Source organism: Zeugodacus cucurbitae, chromosome 2, assembly GCF_028554725.1.
Source record: "Zeugodacus cucurbitae isolate PBARC_wt_2022May chromosome 2, idZeuCucr1.2, whole genome shotgun sequence".
NCBI lineage: Eukaryota > Metazoa > Arthropoda > Insecta > Diptera > Tephritidae > Zeugodacus > Zeugodacus cucurbitae.
In genome coordinates, this window is record NC_071667.1 from 71,970,289 (window position 1) to 71,987,567 (window position 17,279).

The following is a 17,279-nucleotide window of genomic DNA, read 5'->3' on the forward strand; positions in this document are numbered from 1 at the left end:
TAATCCACAAAATAAATTAGAGTTAGAGAGACTTCGGAGTTGCGGAAGCAATTTGTATGAAATTTGACTTTTATTGCCAATTCAAGAGTTCGAGTTATGGAAGTTCAACTGTATCTGTATATAGTTGAATCTGCTTAAAGTTTTAAAGAATATGATATTCGATTTTTTCGGTATATAATTTATCGATAATTTAGAAAAATTATTTTTTTAATAATTCAAGATTTGATTTGATCTTTTGAGTTTTACGTTCCTAGTTATATAATAGATTTATCGATATATATTAAATCCATCGATATATAAGATTTATCGATACATGTTATATTCATCGATATATTAGATGTATGGACGTGTACTATACAATCGATAACTTTCTATTTGTTACTTTCTACAAGTAATTTTTCAAGCGGTTCTGAGTATAAAACAATTCAAATTCACACGAAAAATAGAATAATAGCAGCAATTATTTTCACAAATTTTTAAAATCGATAACATTCTATTTGTTACTTTCTGAAGTAATCAAGTGGTTCTGATTCTCTCGAAAAATAGAATAATAGCAGCAATTATTTTCACAAATTTTTAAAATCGATAACATTTTTGCAAACTTTGTTTTGCTTGGTTTAAATATGTATCCAATAAAAATTTGTTTAATAAAAAACAATGAAAATTTTAATAAATATATAATCAATAATTAAAAGGCTATTATTATGTTGCTGTATGATAAATAAAAAAAAAAAACGTTAACTTCGGCTGTACCGAAGCTAATATACTCTGCACAGGTGCATTTCTTCGTTCGGTTTGTATGGCAGCTATATGCTATAGTGAACCGATCTGAACAATTTTTTCGGAGATTAAATTATTTCTATGAACAATAACTCACACCAAATTTCGTGAAGATATGTAGTAAAATGCGGAAGTTTTCCATACAAGCCCTTGATTCCGATCGTTCAGTTTGTATGGCAGCTATATGCTATAGTGAACCGATCTGAACATTTTTTTCGGAGATTAAATTATTTCTATGAACAATAACTCACGCCAAATTTCTTGAAGATATGTAGTAAAATGCGGAAGTTTTCCATACAAGCCCTTGATTCCGATCGTTCAGTTTGTATGGCAGCTATATGCTATAGTGAACCGATCTGAACATTTTTTTCGGAGATTAAATTATTTCTATGAACAATAACTCACACCAAATTTCGTGAAGATATGTAGTAAAATGCGGAAGTTTTCCATACAAGCCCTTGATTTCGATCGTTCAGTTTGTATGGCAGCTATATGATATAGTGGTCCGGTCGGCAGTTCCGACAAATGAGCAGCTTCTTGAAGAGAAAATAACATCTGCAAAATTTCAAAACGATATCTTAAAAACTGAAGGACTAGTTCGTATATATACAGACAGACAGACGGACGGACAGACATGGCTAAATCGACTCAGTTCAACATACTGATCATTTATATATGTATATACTTTATAGGGCCTCCGACGCTTCCTTCTGGGTGTTACAAACTTCGTGACAAACTTAATATACCCTGTCTGTTCAGGGTATAAAAATCGATAAGAACAATCGATCAGTTTGAATTTCATTCTGTCTATGAAGACAACAAAAAAAGTTCGAAAACTATCAACATATGAGCTATGCTTATTCTAATAATTTAGTATAGTTTTACTCCATGAAACTGGTAAATCATACGAACTGGTAATAGTTTATCGAAGTTATCGAAATCATCGAATATCAAGAAAGGCAGTTCAGTTTATTTCGTTAGTTTTCTGCAAGATTTTTTTTTATTTCAGCATTAATATTTATTTAAAATACACATTCTAGTTTTATTAATATGATGAACTGACGAATATTAATCTTTTAAGAAAAAATACGTACAATTAAGCAGATTCGACTGTAGTTATGTAGTAACTTTTACTTTGGTTGTTCTTACGCACAAGCACTGCACAGCTTTTTATCAACTCAATAATATATGTCTAATATATTTATGGCTTCATTTATATATATATATACATATATATATATATTTATTATTATTTAATTATTTTTTTATATTAATTTTTTATTTATTTTATATGTATTCCGAAAATTAACACTTTTTTAAATATTCAATCTGAAAAAAAAAAATATTTTTCTGCAACTTGTCGCCCTCATAGCACTTCAACTCATATTTAAAGTAGCTCCAATAGAAATTTTTGCATTTACTTTTAATCTTTAATTAATTAATTTTATATTTATTTATATATGTAATTTAATTTTTATGCATTCAGTTATTTTTTTTAATATTTTCCTTCGCATATGAAACATTGTTTCAAAGCAAAATATCTTCAGCATAAATTTCAGTAAAAAATTTGGTTAAAAAAAATATTTAAAATAAAACTTACAGCTCAGCAATGCAAGTTGAAGGAAATAACCAAAACTATAGTATAATTACCAACAGCAAAACAAACAATAAAAGCGAAAAACAAAAACAAAAATACAAAATCAACGTAAAGTCGCAACGCCTCCTAATGCATTGAAAAGCTCAATACAAAAGCCAGCGTGAAATAAAAAGTAAAGATCGAAAATAAAAAACCAACCAACGCTAGCCAACTTGGTGTTGCTATTGTTTGTGCGATTGTGACAACAATGCGCACTGGAGAATTGCCGATGACGGCAATGACGATGGTGTTGACGCTTGGCACCGCTTGGCGTTCGTTCGCTGGTAGCCACTGCCGCCACCTTCCTCGTCGTTGGTGATGGTGATGCAAGTGAAAGTTTCGATTATTACATAATTGAACAATGAATTTCATGGTTCGCTACTAAATAAGTTTATGTGTTACTGTTTCGTCTTTCTGTGGGTTTTCTTTCTCGGTTACTAGGCTATTTGACTGCCGCGATCTCCAACATTTCTCAATATCATTCCCACAGCGTATGTTACATACGTGTGTGTGTGTGGAATGTGCACAGCTTCAGCACGGCGTGTAATAAATGATGCTAATGTTGTCCATCATTTGCGCTGGCTATTGGAGATACGCTTGTGTAGATGAATGGGAGAGCACAAAAACGAAGTTTTCTTTTTTTGTGCGCTTGTTTCAAAATGCCGCGCTCTCTTGTTGTTCTCTTTGAAGTGAAACTCTTAAGTTGGCTTTTGTTTTGAACTTCATTTTGTTTAGTAAAATTTAACTGTTGAGGAGACCAGGGTTTATATATAAATATATTATTCAAGGAAATTTGTTTCAGTAATGATTTTCAGAGGCGTTTATACCTATGGGAATAACAATTTTAGAAAAAATTTTATAAATAATTTACATTTTTCATAAATATTTTTTTTTCTATTAAACTAGATCATATTATATATTGTATTATTTTATTATTGTACTGTTATATATATGTACGCAATTTTTGTTGTTCTGCCAGCTTTTGCGATGTGTTTATTCACCAGCCAAATGTGGAGTTATGTTTATAGTATGAGCAAAAAAACAAAAGACTTAAGCTAAGAACTTGTTGTTAAATAATTTGAATTCTTTTCATTTTCGTTTCATCCCGTGTCGATTGCTTGCTTGCCGCATACAACTGTAAACAACTGTAACTACAACAACAAACAAACAATCAACTGCTACTATCTGCTATCCACCATTAAAAAATCAACCAATCAATCGTAATCATCATCGTGCAATGAATTAATCAAATGCAAATTCATGAAAATTCATGCATTCGAACACAAAAAAACTAAAAATATGAAAAATTAAAAAAAAATAAATAAAATAAAATAAAAATTTAATTTATAAATTATGTAATTAAAAAAAATTAAAATAATTAAAATTAAAAAAAAAAATATTAAATTAAAAAATTAAATTAAATTAAAATAAATTATAAAATAAATAAAATAAAAAATTAATTTAAAAATTATGTAATTTAAAAAAAATAAAAAAAAATATTAAATTAAAAAATTGAATTAAATTAAATAAATAAATAAAATAAAAAATTAATTCATGAAATAAAAAAAAATTATAATAATTAAAAAATTAAATTAAAATAAATATTAAAAAAAATTATAAAATTAAAAATAAATAAAATAAAAATTTAATTTATGAAAAATGAAATTAAAAAAAAATTATAATAATTAAAATAAAAAAAATAAATTATAAAATTAAATTAAATTAAAATATATTATAAAATAAAAAATAAATAAAATAAAAATTTAATTTATGAAATATGAAATTAAAAAAATAATTATAATAATTAAAATAAAAAAAAAATAAATATAAAAAATAAATTATAAAAATAAAAATAATAATTCCATTCATACAATCCGACCACTCCATCATGCAATTACCTGTTTGTATGTGTATTTGTGTATCATTGCCAACCCCCGCCATGCACTTACTGCTGCCACACATTGCACTACCACCACAATAACCGTATCTCACTTGTTGTGCATGGTATCTGTCGAATAACGGTATCTGTGTGATTAACACTTGCAACATTTCGTATCTCTTTGTACTTTCTCCCATATAGAAACACAAAAACTTATTGATGTTCATTTTGCAGCGCAAAGAGAAGGACGACGACGAAGTGGTGGAGGAGAAGCAAAAGATTGACAGCAACAACAAAGCCGCTGATGGTGACGAGCAGAAAGCGCTACTCACCAACGGTCATGTCAGCAATGGTGTCATCAGCAATGGCAACGTTGCCAACGGCTATCCGAAGAATGGCTACAAAACGGCAACCGCGTCAGCGTCCGCTTTTGTCAACGGTAACGGCGCCACCATGAATGGCAGTCTCAAGACGTCCGCGGGGAATGGCAACGTGTACAAGAACGGCGATGCGCCGTTGCTGGCCAACGGACACAGCAAAATGGTGGGCGGCTCGTTAGCCGCGCAGCTGACACAACGCAAATTGCAGCAACAACAAAAATAATATAGGGCCACTGGCGGCGTAGTGGCGCATGCGCAGGCAATGGCGATGGCTAATGCAGCGGCGGCGACGACGACGACAGCGGCGGCATCAGCGGCAGCTAAGCAGACCACAACACACAAAGCTAAGAAAACACAAAAACTACAAAACAAAGCTAAAAAACAAACATAAAAAATACATAGAAAACAAAAAGAAAAAACACAACAACAACAACACGCAAAGCAAAGCCAGAAGAAAAATAAGTTAATAATTAATTAATTAAAGCGTAGTTATTACAAGAGGAAATTCATTAATTAAATTAAACGCATGTGGAAGCAAAATCAAAAAAATCAACAAACAAAAAATCCGCGCGAAGAAAAAGTTAATAAGCATTAATTTTTTTTTTAATATCTATCGTATATACACATACCGCATTAAAATTAAATTTATAAATTTATACACATACACACACACACACACCCATACATACCGATCAAGTCATACAAACATTCGAAGCGAGCGCATACTTACCAAAGCAGCGAGTAGCATATGTAGCTTTTTGCCGCCGCAAGTAGGTGAAACAGGTGTAATAAGCAACAGAAGACAAAGCTGCAAGCAGGAAATAGCAAACAGGAAGCGAAAAGCGCAACCAAAGCGTTGCCAACCATTTGCAAGTGTATAATTAGTGCGTTGTGATTTGCTGCTGAAAATTAAAAAAAAAACTTTCTATTTGTATTTATTTTTCGTTTAATACACTTAAAATATATGTAAACTGCAGCTATGGCAAATGTTGCGCAACAATGTTGCTATACAAATGTTGCCAAAAAAAATTCCAAAAATTTTGCTCATTTCACTTTTCGGTTAGAAATTTCTGTTGACATTTTATTTTTACCGTTAAATGTAGTTTATGTACAGATTTATTTGTTTTTGCACTTTTTTATTTCATAATGTTCTGTTAAAAATATATGAGTTTATAATTCTTTTGTTTGTTGTGCCACACAAATGTTGCAGGCAACATATTTTTAAAATTTTGTTCAACTGTTGCATATTTTTTGTTTATTAATTAATGCCACTTTTTTATAAAAAAAATATGTTTCGCAACAATGTTGCTGGAAAATGTTGCCAACATTTCATTGTTGTCTATCTGTAATTACCATTAATTACAGATTAATTAATTCCCATTAATTCAAGTAGTCTGCAATAACTGTATGCTTCTTGTACGAGCCTAGCAACATTTGGAAATTCAAATGAAATTTTAAGAAATTAAAAAAAATATATTGAAATGTCTAGCAACATGCATATTGCAGTTGTTAAACATTTTGTTCAAAAGAATTTTTCGCTTTCGTATGCTTTTTTAATACACTCTGTTATTGTAACATTATTTTTTTTTTTACATATGTCTATATATTTATGTATAAATTATACTTGTGCTTGTTCCTCAACAATGTTGCTAGCAACAAGTAACACTTAAATCACATGCTTAAAACGCGTATGAACGCATTAAACTTTACTCACATGAATATACATATGTTGCGCAACAAAGTGTGCTGCAACATGTTGCCAGCAACATACCACCCTCTATCAACATTCGAAATTTTTTTTCTAATTTTTTTTTAAATAAATTTCTATATATATTTGTATAGGTAACCGTTAGCCCAACTCAACCTACAGCAACAGCAAATCGCACAGCACTAAGCATACGCCAAGTACAACAATCATTGTAATAAAATTATACATGCATACAAGCGCATATTTACGCACATACATATGTATGTGTCAACATACACACCCAAAACCACATTTGCAACTGCATTTTCCACATATATATACGTGCAGACGTACGTATATAAAAAAAAAAATTAATAAATAAATCTAAATACATTAACACATAAATATATGTATAGTGATATATATGTATAGTATATATTTATGCATATAGGGTATAAATTGAGACAAAACAAAATGTACACAAACGATTTAAAAACTACGCTTGTAGGTGAAAAAAACAAAAACAAAAAATAAAATATTAATTTATAATAAAAAACAACAACAAATAATACTGGTTTAGGTATGCACTTAAATGCGATTTATATATTACCGTTACATTTGCTAATTTACGATTTACGATATACATACACATACATAGGTACATACATATACATATACCTGTATTTGAATGCTAAGTGTTCTCTGTAACTTACTTTTGAGTTTACAATTTTTTTATTTCGTCTCTTCTGTTGTACAAAATCCATTATATATACTATATATTTATATGTATATGTAATATGTAAAGAACTTAAAGTAAAAAAAAAAATAAAATAAAAATAAAAAATAAAAAAAATTTAAATGTTAAACCCAAAAATATGGAAAATCAAGTCATTTAAATCGCAGCAAAGAGAATCATATTTATAAATACATACGTACAAAATATAAAAAAATTAAAAAAAAAAAAACAAAAACAACAACCACAAGCATGTACGCAATGAAAACTTAATTGTAATTATTAATATTGCTAGCTGCAAAAAGGAAATTAATTAGTTTAAAATAATTAATTAATTAATTAATTATGTAAGGCATAGTAAGCGAGAGGTGTGTTTGATAAGTTAAATAAATAAATAAAAAATAATAAATAAACATAAAAACTCTATACATATTAAAAATAAGTGAAAAAATAAATAAAAATATATATTTAAAAAAAAGTATGTGGGACAAAAGAATATACGTTAAAGCTTATTATTCAAACAAATAGCAACAACAACTACAACAATTACAGCGAACTTTATTATGCGCATGCCACATTGCACACAGAAAGTGCGCCACCAGCTGGACTAAACGAGGCATACCGGGTAGTAAGAGCCACGAAAGCGCTCAAAAAATATATTTGCAGTTATCGGCGCATTTGTCTATATGTGTGGGCGTGTGTTAGTTGCAGTTTGTAAGCGTTTAGAAATATTTGTATATAAATACATAATAATTTCTTATAATATAAGAGCAATTCTAAGCAGTAATTGTCGGCACGCAAAGCAACAAACACATACAAAACAATGAGAAATTACAAAAAAAAAAAACAAAAACAAATAATAATATATTAATAAAAAATTTAAAATATATTGTGAATAATATGAAAATTAATTATGAAAGAGAAAATGAAATAAACTGAAAATACACAAACAAAAAAAAAAAACACTTGTATTTTATGAATGTAGAGCAAAGCGAAGGCGCGAGGACAAAATTTTCAAAAAAAAAAAAATTAAGCAAAGAGCAGAAGGAATTACTAATTTAAAAAATAATTAAAAATTAATAATTAAAAAAATATTTAATAATTTAAAGAATAATTATTAATTAAAAAAAATAAAAAATAATTAATAATTAAAAGAATAAAATTAATTGTAAATACCACAACTTTGTGTATTTAATGCAAAGACTTCTGCAGCAATGTTTAGTCAAATGTAAGGCAAAGAAATAATAATGGAAAACTATAAAGTCAAGCAATTAGTCAAAACAGTAATTTAACAGCGAAACTCTAGCCAAAAACTGAAAAAGAAAAATAAAAATTAAACTAAAAATTTAAATAAAAAAAATATGATAAATCATTAATGGATAAATGAGCCTTTTTAGCTTAAAAAAAAAATATAATTATGACAACATTAAGTCTCTACATTTTGTGTGTTGTATAGTATATGCTAAGCAATCATATTCTAAATACATAATAAAAAAAAAAACAAATAACAACAAACACTACTGTAGCTGGAATTGCGTAATTGTAAAGCGAAAATTATTGATTAATATGGCATTCGCAGAATGTTGAAACGAAAAATTTTAGTAAATACTTAAAAATAATAACTAATTAATAAATATAAAATAAGGCAATAGATCTTGAAGCAATTAAAACAAACCAATACCGACTTCGAATTTTGAAAGTAAGAAAGTATTTTGAGTGATTTTTAGCGCTGAAGCCATGAAAAACTTAAAATTAAATGAAATAAACTTTCTTATTGTTAGTCTATTTACTTTTTCGTGAACTTTCCTGCTGAAAAAATAAAAATTCAATTTAGTTGATTTATTTCGCATATTAGCTCAAAAGCTTTTGAAAAGCTTTCCTGTCTTAAATTTGTATTTTTATAGATTTTTACTAAATTAAAATGTAAAATACAATCGAACATGCTTAATGAAGGATGCTTTTATTATGAGCTTTTAGAATGTGAGCTTTCATCACTAACATCAAGCTTTCGAAATTTTATATAATTTCATGGTAGAAGCTTCATTAAACTAATTTTCAATTAAAAAAATTAATTTTCAAAAAAAAATATACAGTTGAACTTCCATAACTCGAACTTCTATAACTTGAAGTTCTCCATAACTCGAACTCAAATTCAATACAAATTACCATTCATAACTGGAAGTCTCTCTAACTCGAAGTTTTTTGGTGGATTATGGTAATTTGAGTTAGGGAAGTTAAACTTTATATGGAGAGTTACAGCTTACAAAACTGTGAAAGCTGAAATGATCGATCCACCGAACAAAAGCTTAAAGTAGGTCTTAAATTTTTAATGTCATTATTTCGAATTTTATTCGGTTACATAAACATACATAACGAAAAACAACATTAGGCAGTGATGTAGTCTTGATTTTTTCATGCAACTTTTATATAAATGAGTACATATTCATTACACAATAGTGAAAGCTCATCTAGTAAAAAAATGATTTGTAAAAATAAAAAGCTTTTACCAAGCAATAGAAAGCCTTTGTAAGTCTAGCATTTCATATGCATATTTTGATAACCTTTTGACGCATTTTTTTACATATGTATATATTTAGAAAGCTTTCACAAAAAATTTCAAAAAATTACACACAACTCAAAACTTTTTTACTTTTCACGTTTGCACTATACTATTTGTCTAGATATTCCACACTTTTATACTAATTTACACTCGATTTACATATTTTGAGTACAGGTGCTTTCAAAAGCTTTTATCAAAATAAATGTATTATTTAGTTTTGATGTGGGTTGCTTAAGTATAGTAAGCTTTGTAGGCCTCTCAACCTATTTAGAAAACTTCCACTGCATTTAGTTGATCTATTTAGAAAGCTTTCGGTGTTAAACAAAAAAAAAATACAACAAATACAAAGTAGTTCAGCCGTGATTGAAACAGAAAAAAAACATTGACAAATAAACCTCCCACCCTTTACGGCACAGCCATGGACAGTAGTGTTTGAGACAAATCGCAATTTTTAAAAAACACAAAAAAAATATTATTAACACACTTTGATTGACAAAAATAGCTTTTGTAAAATATAAGTAAATACTAAAAACAAATAATAATTGTATGTATTAGCGATAATTTTTTTAATTTTCTAACTCTTTGCTTTTGGAAATGAATGCATGATTTATAAGTACCTAGAACTAGAATTTTATAGAGCTAGACTTAATTCATTTTAGCATTAAGTTTTTATTTCATTTTATTATATATTTTTTTAATTGTCTTTAATTTTTTTATTTATTTTTTATCTTTGTTTAATCGTTTTTATATGTTGCAAAGTCAACATTCGAAATGGGGAGCTTCCTCGTAATCTTCTTATGTGCGTATGTATGTATGTATGTATTGTAAAAACAAAGTCACGTGTATGTATGTATGTAGGAGTTAGAAAGCAGGCAATAAACATACAATCATACAACAATTACATTTTTTTGGGTGATTTTTTTTTTGTATATTATTGTCATGACATCATTTCTTATTGTTGTATGTTTAAAAAGGAATATGTATAAAATTTAATGAGGGTAAAAATAAGCAAAAATTCAATGAAGAATACAAATAAATTAAAATATTATGAAAAAAATAATAAATGAAGTTTTTTTTATTATATTATATTATATTAAAAAATTAAATATCAATAATAAATAAATAGAAATTAAGTCCCTCCACTTTAATGCAAAATAAATTAGCAGTCTTTCGATCAAACAAATCAATATTAAAATTAATAAAAATTATATCATATGTATAAAATTAAAATATTAAAAATATTAAAAAAAAATTAAATTAATAATAATTAAAAAAAAATTTTTTTTTTAAATTAATTTAAAAATAAATAATTAAAAATATTATTTAATAAAATTAAAAAAAATTATGAAATAAATTAAATGTTAATAAGAAATAAAAAAAATTATTCCATATGCCCCTGCCGCTCTATTTTACTGCAAAATAAATTTGCAGTCTCTCTATCAATCAATTCAGTATTAAAATTATTAAAACAATATATGTATAAGATTAAAAAAAAATTAAAATTAATTTAAAATAAAATAAAAAAAAATAAATTATAAAATTTAGTTATAAAATAAATAATTTATGTATTTGAATTAATATTAAAAATTTTTAATTCAAAATATGAAAAAAAAATAATTCAATATTAATAATGAATAAAACCGAAGTCCATCTCTCCTTGTCGCTCTAACTTATTGCAAAATAAATAAGAGGTCTGTCTATCAATCAAATCAGTATTAAAACATTAAAAACATAGTTTATATAAAATAAAAATAATAAAATATGTATTTAAAATAATATAAAAAAAAATATTCCATAAAAAAATAAAAATAAAATAATAATAATAATAAAAAAATAATTTGAAGTAATATAAAAAAAAATATTAAAATGGTATAAATTAATAAATAAAATAAAATATTAATAATAAATAAAAAATGATTCCATCTGCCCTTGTCGTTCTAAATTAATGCAAAACAAATAAGCAGCCGCTCGATGCACCAAATTCCAAAAAACCATCAGGTGCGCACAAGCACACTCAAGCAACTAGCGGAAATGTGCGCCTTTGGATATGCAACACTTTTTGTAATTCCACAAACTGCAGCAAAATGCAATAAAACAGCGTTTGATTATAATTCAAATATGATTTATTTTTATTTTATGATTGGATAATTTATAAAGATAATATGTGGAGTAGTGGATTGCATTTCATAGGAAATAAACTTAGTTTTTCGTCTCACTCATTCGGTAGTTCTCCAAAAATAGTTGATATTATTAGGAAAAAAACATGTTCAATACATTTATGTATTATGTGTAATTTTTGATAAAAACAAATGATATTTTTTTTGAAAATCAGCATTTTCGAGCTGTCTTATGTTAAAAACAAACATAGATTTTATAAACTAAAAATGATACAAACACATTTAATAATTCACAAGTGCTTCAAGACACAAATTGTTTCTTCTGAAATTTGCAACAAATGCAACAAAAATTAATTCACAAGTATGTATATATATGTATGCATGTATATTTTGAATTTACACATATCAACAAAGGCGATTGCAACTAAAATTGTTTTAATTATAATGGGAAGTTGCTGACTACCAACAAACGCTAGTTAATGCAACACAAAATCACTAATCAAATTGAAATATATTCATTCATATCTATTAGTCTAATTAATAGTAAAAAAAATTACAGCAAGTATCTTGTAATTAGTTATAGTCTTTTGATACGTTTGAAACTACATATTTGCAACTAAGTGACTTGAGCATTTCGCGCTCACACTACTACATAGCGCACTTTTCATAGCTGACATCAGCGCATTCAGTCTCAAAGTATGTTTTTGTATACTAGAAAGATTTGTATTTATTTTCAACACACTGGCAATTATTATTGTTGTTCTTCTATTATTGGCTATTGCTAAGCTTGATCATTGCCATTGCTGCCGCGTGGTCGCTTCAAGCACAACTCAATGGCATTATCATGATCGGCCACACTCAATTTGGACTTCTTTATATTCGAGTCGAGCACACGCAGGTTACACGCATAGTTTTGTTCGATTTTACACAGACTGCCGGTCAGTTCGCTAGCCAGCTTTTTCGCTGTCTGCGACAATGTAATCGGTATGCGGCCACAACGTTTGATCGGACTCAATATGTCAGACTGTTTATACTCGTGCAATTCACCATAGTCCAACACCTCCCACTCACCGTTCTCCATGTTCCAGGTGAAGAGTATGCGACATTCAAATTGCCGCCGATGATAAACACAGTCCAATTTCAACGAGCAGTTGAGGCAATTTGTGGGCGAGGTTGGCAGCTGATCGCGCGCCGAAAACTGTGCCATCAACAGGCAAATGATTGTCTGGCTTAGCGGACAAACCTAGTGGAGGGGTAATGTATATAGTACAAAACGATTATTACTGACAAAAAAAGTAAAATAAAAATAACACACCTTTATCAGTTCACACGCCCAGTCGTAGAATACATCGTAGGTCTTCTCGTTCTTCTGGCACAAAGCGCTTATTGTGTAGTAGGTGAAGGTCTCCAAATCGAAAGAGTGTTGCGTTATCACCACACTGGGACAATTGAGTTGCTGGTAAGTGGCCTGAGAAATCATTTGCATTTCCGAATAGCACGAGCCATGCACCTCAACGGGCAGCGAAGTGTGGTAGCCCGGGGATATGCAGTCGTCTAAGGAAGTGATATGAAATAAATTTTCTTCGTTTTATTGCAAAAAGATATTTTTGGACATAACCAAACATTCGGAGATCTACAATTTGCAATACAAAAACAATTACTCTTAGCACTTGGAACGTACCCTCTTCACTGGTTATGACCGAGGCGGCGTCATCTTCCTCCACAAAGCGTCGCTTGAACTTTTTCGTGCACAGCGGTTTCTCCGCCGTGGTGTTTGTCTGCAATGGCAGCTCCACCACACGATTTTCTTCGCGTCGTGGCGATAGGAATGGCGCATTGGCATTCGGTGACATGGCGCCGCTCAAATCCAAATGACGCTTGGCCAGCGACACTTGTAGAGGCGATAGCGTGCCCAATGGCTTAAAGCTCAACATTTGCTGTGTGGCTGTGGAAATGGTTTGCGGTGGCGAGATGGAGCCGTAAATGTGTGCTGGCGTCACGTGACGGCTGGGTGAACGTATGTGTCCGCCAGCAACGGGTGAACTGCAGGGCGGCGAGCGAAAGCCTTGCTGCAGCGAAGTTATGGGCGAAGCGCGATGCATGGGCGGTGGTGTGCAGTGACGCGCATCGTTGCAATTCGATGGCGATGCGTGCGATGGACGGGGCGATGATGATGGCGATGCGCATGGCGAATTGTAGAAATGATGTGAACCGGTGGCAGCGGCGGTTGCAGTGGCCGAACGGTGCAACGTACGCGCGCTATTGCTGCCATACGAGGTGGTGTAATGCGACATGGTGAGATTTTTGCTGGCCGAACGTATTTTCGTAAACGGCACAATATTCTCAGAGTTGTCTTCGGAAAATTCATATTTCTTATCGGCTAGGCGACGCTTGCGCAGCGTAGAGATCTTCTCACACTTCTCATTATCCTCGGTAAATTCATAAGCGTTCAGCCGATCAGCCATTGTAGCCGAAGCTGGAGTCGCGGTGGAGTTGGGAGTTGTTGTCTGCAGATCGATGGTTGTGACGCCATTGCGAAAGGATTTTGTAACGATACGATGATGACGCCGACCGCGGTGATTAATTAAACTAAAACGCGCTGTGCTACCGCCACCAGGGCTGCTATTATGACCTGTCGTTGTGGCGCTGGCTGTGGATTCAACCATTTTATTGCCATTGCTCGCATTATTGCCGCTCGAAGCGGCACCCGCATTGGGTGAGGCGCTGCCACTGCAGGTGAAAATCACTTCATCATAAGTTTTACGCGAAATAAATGTCACAGCCGAACCCGGTGAGGTGAGTGACGCCTCACTTTGTGAAGCACGTATCGGTGTTTCGCTGGAATGCGTTGAATCCGTTTCGATATCACTAAAGTCGGCAATAATACGTGCGATAACGTTATTATGGTTATCACAACTGGCTTGTTCGTCGGCAGTAAGCGGCAGCAGACGGCGCTCCATGCTCGATGTGCTCATAGCTGATGATTCATGGCACGGCGTACTACGACTAGATGATAACAAATGGTGCTGTTGTTGTGGTGGCGGCTGAGTATTGGTTGTGCTTACGGCAGGCAACACTTCAATATGCATCATATGCATAAAACCATTGGATACAATTAAAACACGTTCGGGACATATGAGGTTTATGTGTGGCTCGAATTTTGGATCGGATTCTGAGGAAGAATACTTTGTGTGTATGGTGAGGTTGCACTTTAAGCACAGCATATGCCAACGAAAGTCTAAAATTACATAAAAATCACAATTGTTTATAAGAAATTTGTTAGAAAAATTACACACTCACATGTACTATCCTCATTGTCTCGGAGTTTCTTACAATCTAAACAACCGAGTTTAGGAACTTTAACATAGGTTATATATGAATCCTCATGCTCATTTTCAGCTGCGCCATGTACAATGAGTATGCGAGGATCGGAACACTTCCACTGAGTCATCGTTACTTTCTTCAGATTGTCAACACCATGATCGTCAAAAAGGCAGCACTTGAAGAAACTGCGTAGTGGTTTGTGCGGTTGGTAGACCCAAAAGTACAAGCTAGTAATTAGAAATTGTGGGATTGGTAAATGTTACAAATATTCGGCATTCTTATGTTTTAATTTGAGACCTAAACAAAAAAAGAAAACTAACATCCAGAGCAGAAGGATGATTTATGTAAAATTTGTATTTAAAACATGTTTGTAGTTTGCTACTTACGTATATTTATAGCCATAACCAAAGGAATAGTGGTTGGTCATCATATTGTCATTGCAGCATACTTTATAGCTAAGGAGGAATTGGCCACAAGCGCTTAGACCCATAAACATGTGACTGCAATGGAACAAAAATAATTGTAAATATTGCTATAAACACTTATGACGCCTGATCGGACTCACCCTTGTAGGAAGCATTTCGGCACAATATCCTTGAGACAAAATCTTAATCTATTTGGCACTTGATCGAAAGCGCGTTGTGGGGCATGAGCAGTTCGAGTTTTACCCGCAAAATTGTCAGTACGCTGTATAGATGGAGCAGAAACAGTTAGTATTATCTACAGCGAACTGTTGTTCGAACAAACTTACCTCTCTATTGTATATTTTATGCACCAAATTTTTAGGATTGTTATTTGTATTAATCGTATTTTTTGCGCCACACAACTGTTTGCTCATTTGCTGCTGCCATGGCCCACTACTAGCGCCATCCGAATCGTCTGAACTATCTTCAGCTGTAGAAAAATCATCTTCTTCATCAGATGTTGCTGATAAAGATTCAGCGAAAGCATTGAAATCGGCTTCCATCGCTACCCACTGGTTATCTTACTGCCGAAACGTTTGCAGCAGTTCTTATAGAAACCACCGCAACCACTTCTACCGACGATACGTACACCGTATACAGACTTACAATTTCGTCTACACTTTCTCGTTCTCCTCCTGACTAGTATTTTACCAGTCGATCTAATCGAGACCAGCTCGCTTAGTTTCAGCAATTCGTTTCCATTTTCCAATCACAGCCAACTTGAAAACTACACTGTTAAAACTTACGCCGCACAATTCCTAAAACTACAACGTTTTTGCTGACGCCGTATCCGTTTTAACTTTGCATAAAATTAAAATTTTCTACTATCGTCGCAGTCAAACGCACTAAAGTGAAAATAAAAATCTAAGCAACGACAGCGTCGCCGTCGTTGTCGTTCTGTTTGTCGGCACGGCAGAGACGCAGCAAATGTCAAACATAAGTGAAAGGGAAATATAAACAAAGCCATTTAACGTTGTTGGTGAAAGTGAGAGGCAATGCTCATTTGACAGCTAGTTTGACGTTCAGCTTGTTTATTGTCCGGTGTTTTCAGTGGTTGCCATGAGCACTATTTTATAAATGAAATTTTGTGAAGCGATGAAAGTTTTAATCGATTAAACTTTAAATTATTAAATATCCATTAATCGATTTATTTCGTAATTTTCTACAAATAAAATGATCTGAAATGAAAATGTTTTTCAAAATGCTGGTTTATTTCAGTTAAAGAAGGAGTTGTTCTTTAGAACTAAATTACCAATAAAATTTGCTTGGTTGTATTTGTAAAATAAAGTGGTTTAATTTGTTGCTATCTGAATAAAATATATATAAATAATTAGCTAACCTAATAATAAATAAATAAATAAATAATATAATATATTCGTATACATAATTCAGTGACCCTAAATAGTCCCAATCATAACAGCACTTAAACAGTATTAACTGGGGCAACGGTTGTGAAAACTTCCGTTTGCGCTTGCAACGTGGACTCGACAGCTTGCGCCGCCTCAGTTGGTCCAAACTGCACTCTATTCCTGTCCTTTTGTGCCTGCATCTTTTTCTGCCAAATGCCAGCTAAACCCCTAATAGGCATCGGTATTTCATCTGTGGGTGCAGACGTGTCTTCATTCATGACTGGCAATTCAGGTAGCGAAGGGTAATTTTTGGGCGAATCGTAAATTATCCAATTGTCTGGTCTAAAAATGGATGAAATTTCAAATTATA

The 17,279-nt window shown here is 31.4% G+C and overlaps 3 protein-coding genes across 10 annotated transcripts in view; 1 reads left to right on the forward strand and 2 right to left on the reverse strand.

The window, feature by feature from the left end:
- Positions 1 to 10,095, forward strand: part of LOC105209164 (elongation of very long chain fatty acids protein AAEL008004) — a 102,108-nt gene extending 92,013 nt beyond the window's left edge. For 7 of the 8 annotated variants that reach the window (XM_011179417.3, XM_054226146.1, XM_011179418.3 and 4 more), the window contains one exon: positions 4,497 to 10,095. In XM_011179417.3, the coding sequence (XP_011177719.2) occupies positions 4,497 to 4,898 (402 nt within the window). In that variant the 3' untranslated portion in view covers positions 4,899 to 10,095. The remainder of the gene's footprint in view (positions 1 to 4,496) is intronic. The other variant, XM_054226147.1, reaches the window with a different exon arrangement.
- A 1,660-nt stretch (positions 10,096 to 11,755) lies between these two features.
- Positions 11,756 to 16,423, reverse strand: LOC105209163 (uncharacterized). The gene is made up of 7 exons (XM_011179416.3): positions 15,848 to 16,423; positions 15,662 to 15,783; positions 15,483 to 15,596; positions 15,073 to 15,323; positions 13,454 to 15,010; positions 13,088 to 13,326; positions 11,756 to 13,015 (listed from the first exon to the last, which is right to left on the reverse strand). Exons 1-7 carry the CDS (start codon positions 16,061 to 16,063, stop codon positions 12,554 to 12,556), a joined length of 2,961 nt encoding a protein of 986 aa, XP_011177718.2. The 5' UTR covers positions 16,064 to 16,423; the 3' UTR covers positions 11,756 to 12,553.
- A 406-nt stretch (positions 16,424 to 16,829) lies between these two features.
- The window catches only part of Pxt_2 (uncharacterized), a 29,021-nt gene continuing 28,571 nt past the window's right edge, over positions 16,830 to 17,279 (reverse strand). Inside the window, exon 8 of the mRNA XM_011179415.3 lies at positions 16,830 to 17,251. Within this exon, the coding sequence (XP_011177717.1) occupies positions 16,984 to 17,251 (268 nt within the window). The 3' untranslated portion in view covers positions 16,830 to 16,983. The remainder of the gene's footprint in view (positions 17,252 to 17,279) is intronic.

Excerpts from the sequence above, each read along its gene's own strand:
- LOC105209163 (XM_011179416.3), bottom strand. The coding sequence starts at position 16,063 with ATGGAAGCCGATTTCAATGCTTTCGCTGAATCTTTATCAGCAACATCT. Across the intron at positions 15,784-15,847 it reads ATAAAATATACAATAGAGAG|CGTACTGACAATTTTGCGGG; the intron begins GTAAGTTTGTTC and ends CCATCTATACAG. Across the intron at positions 15,324-15,482 it reads GGTTATGGCTATAAATATAC|CTTGTACTTTTGGGTCTACC; the intron begins GTAAGTAGCAAA and ends TCTAATTACTAG.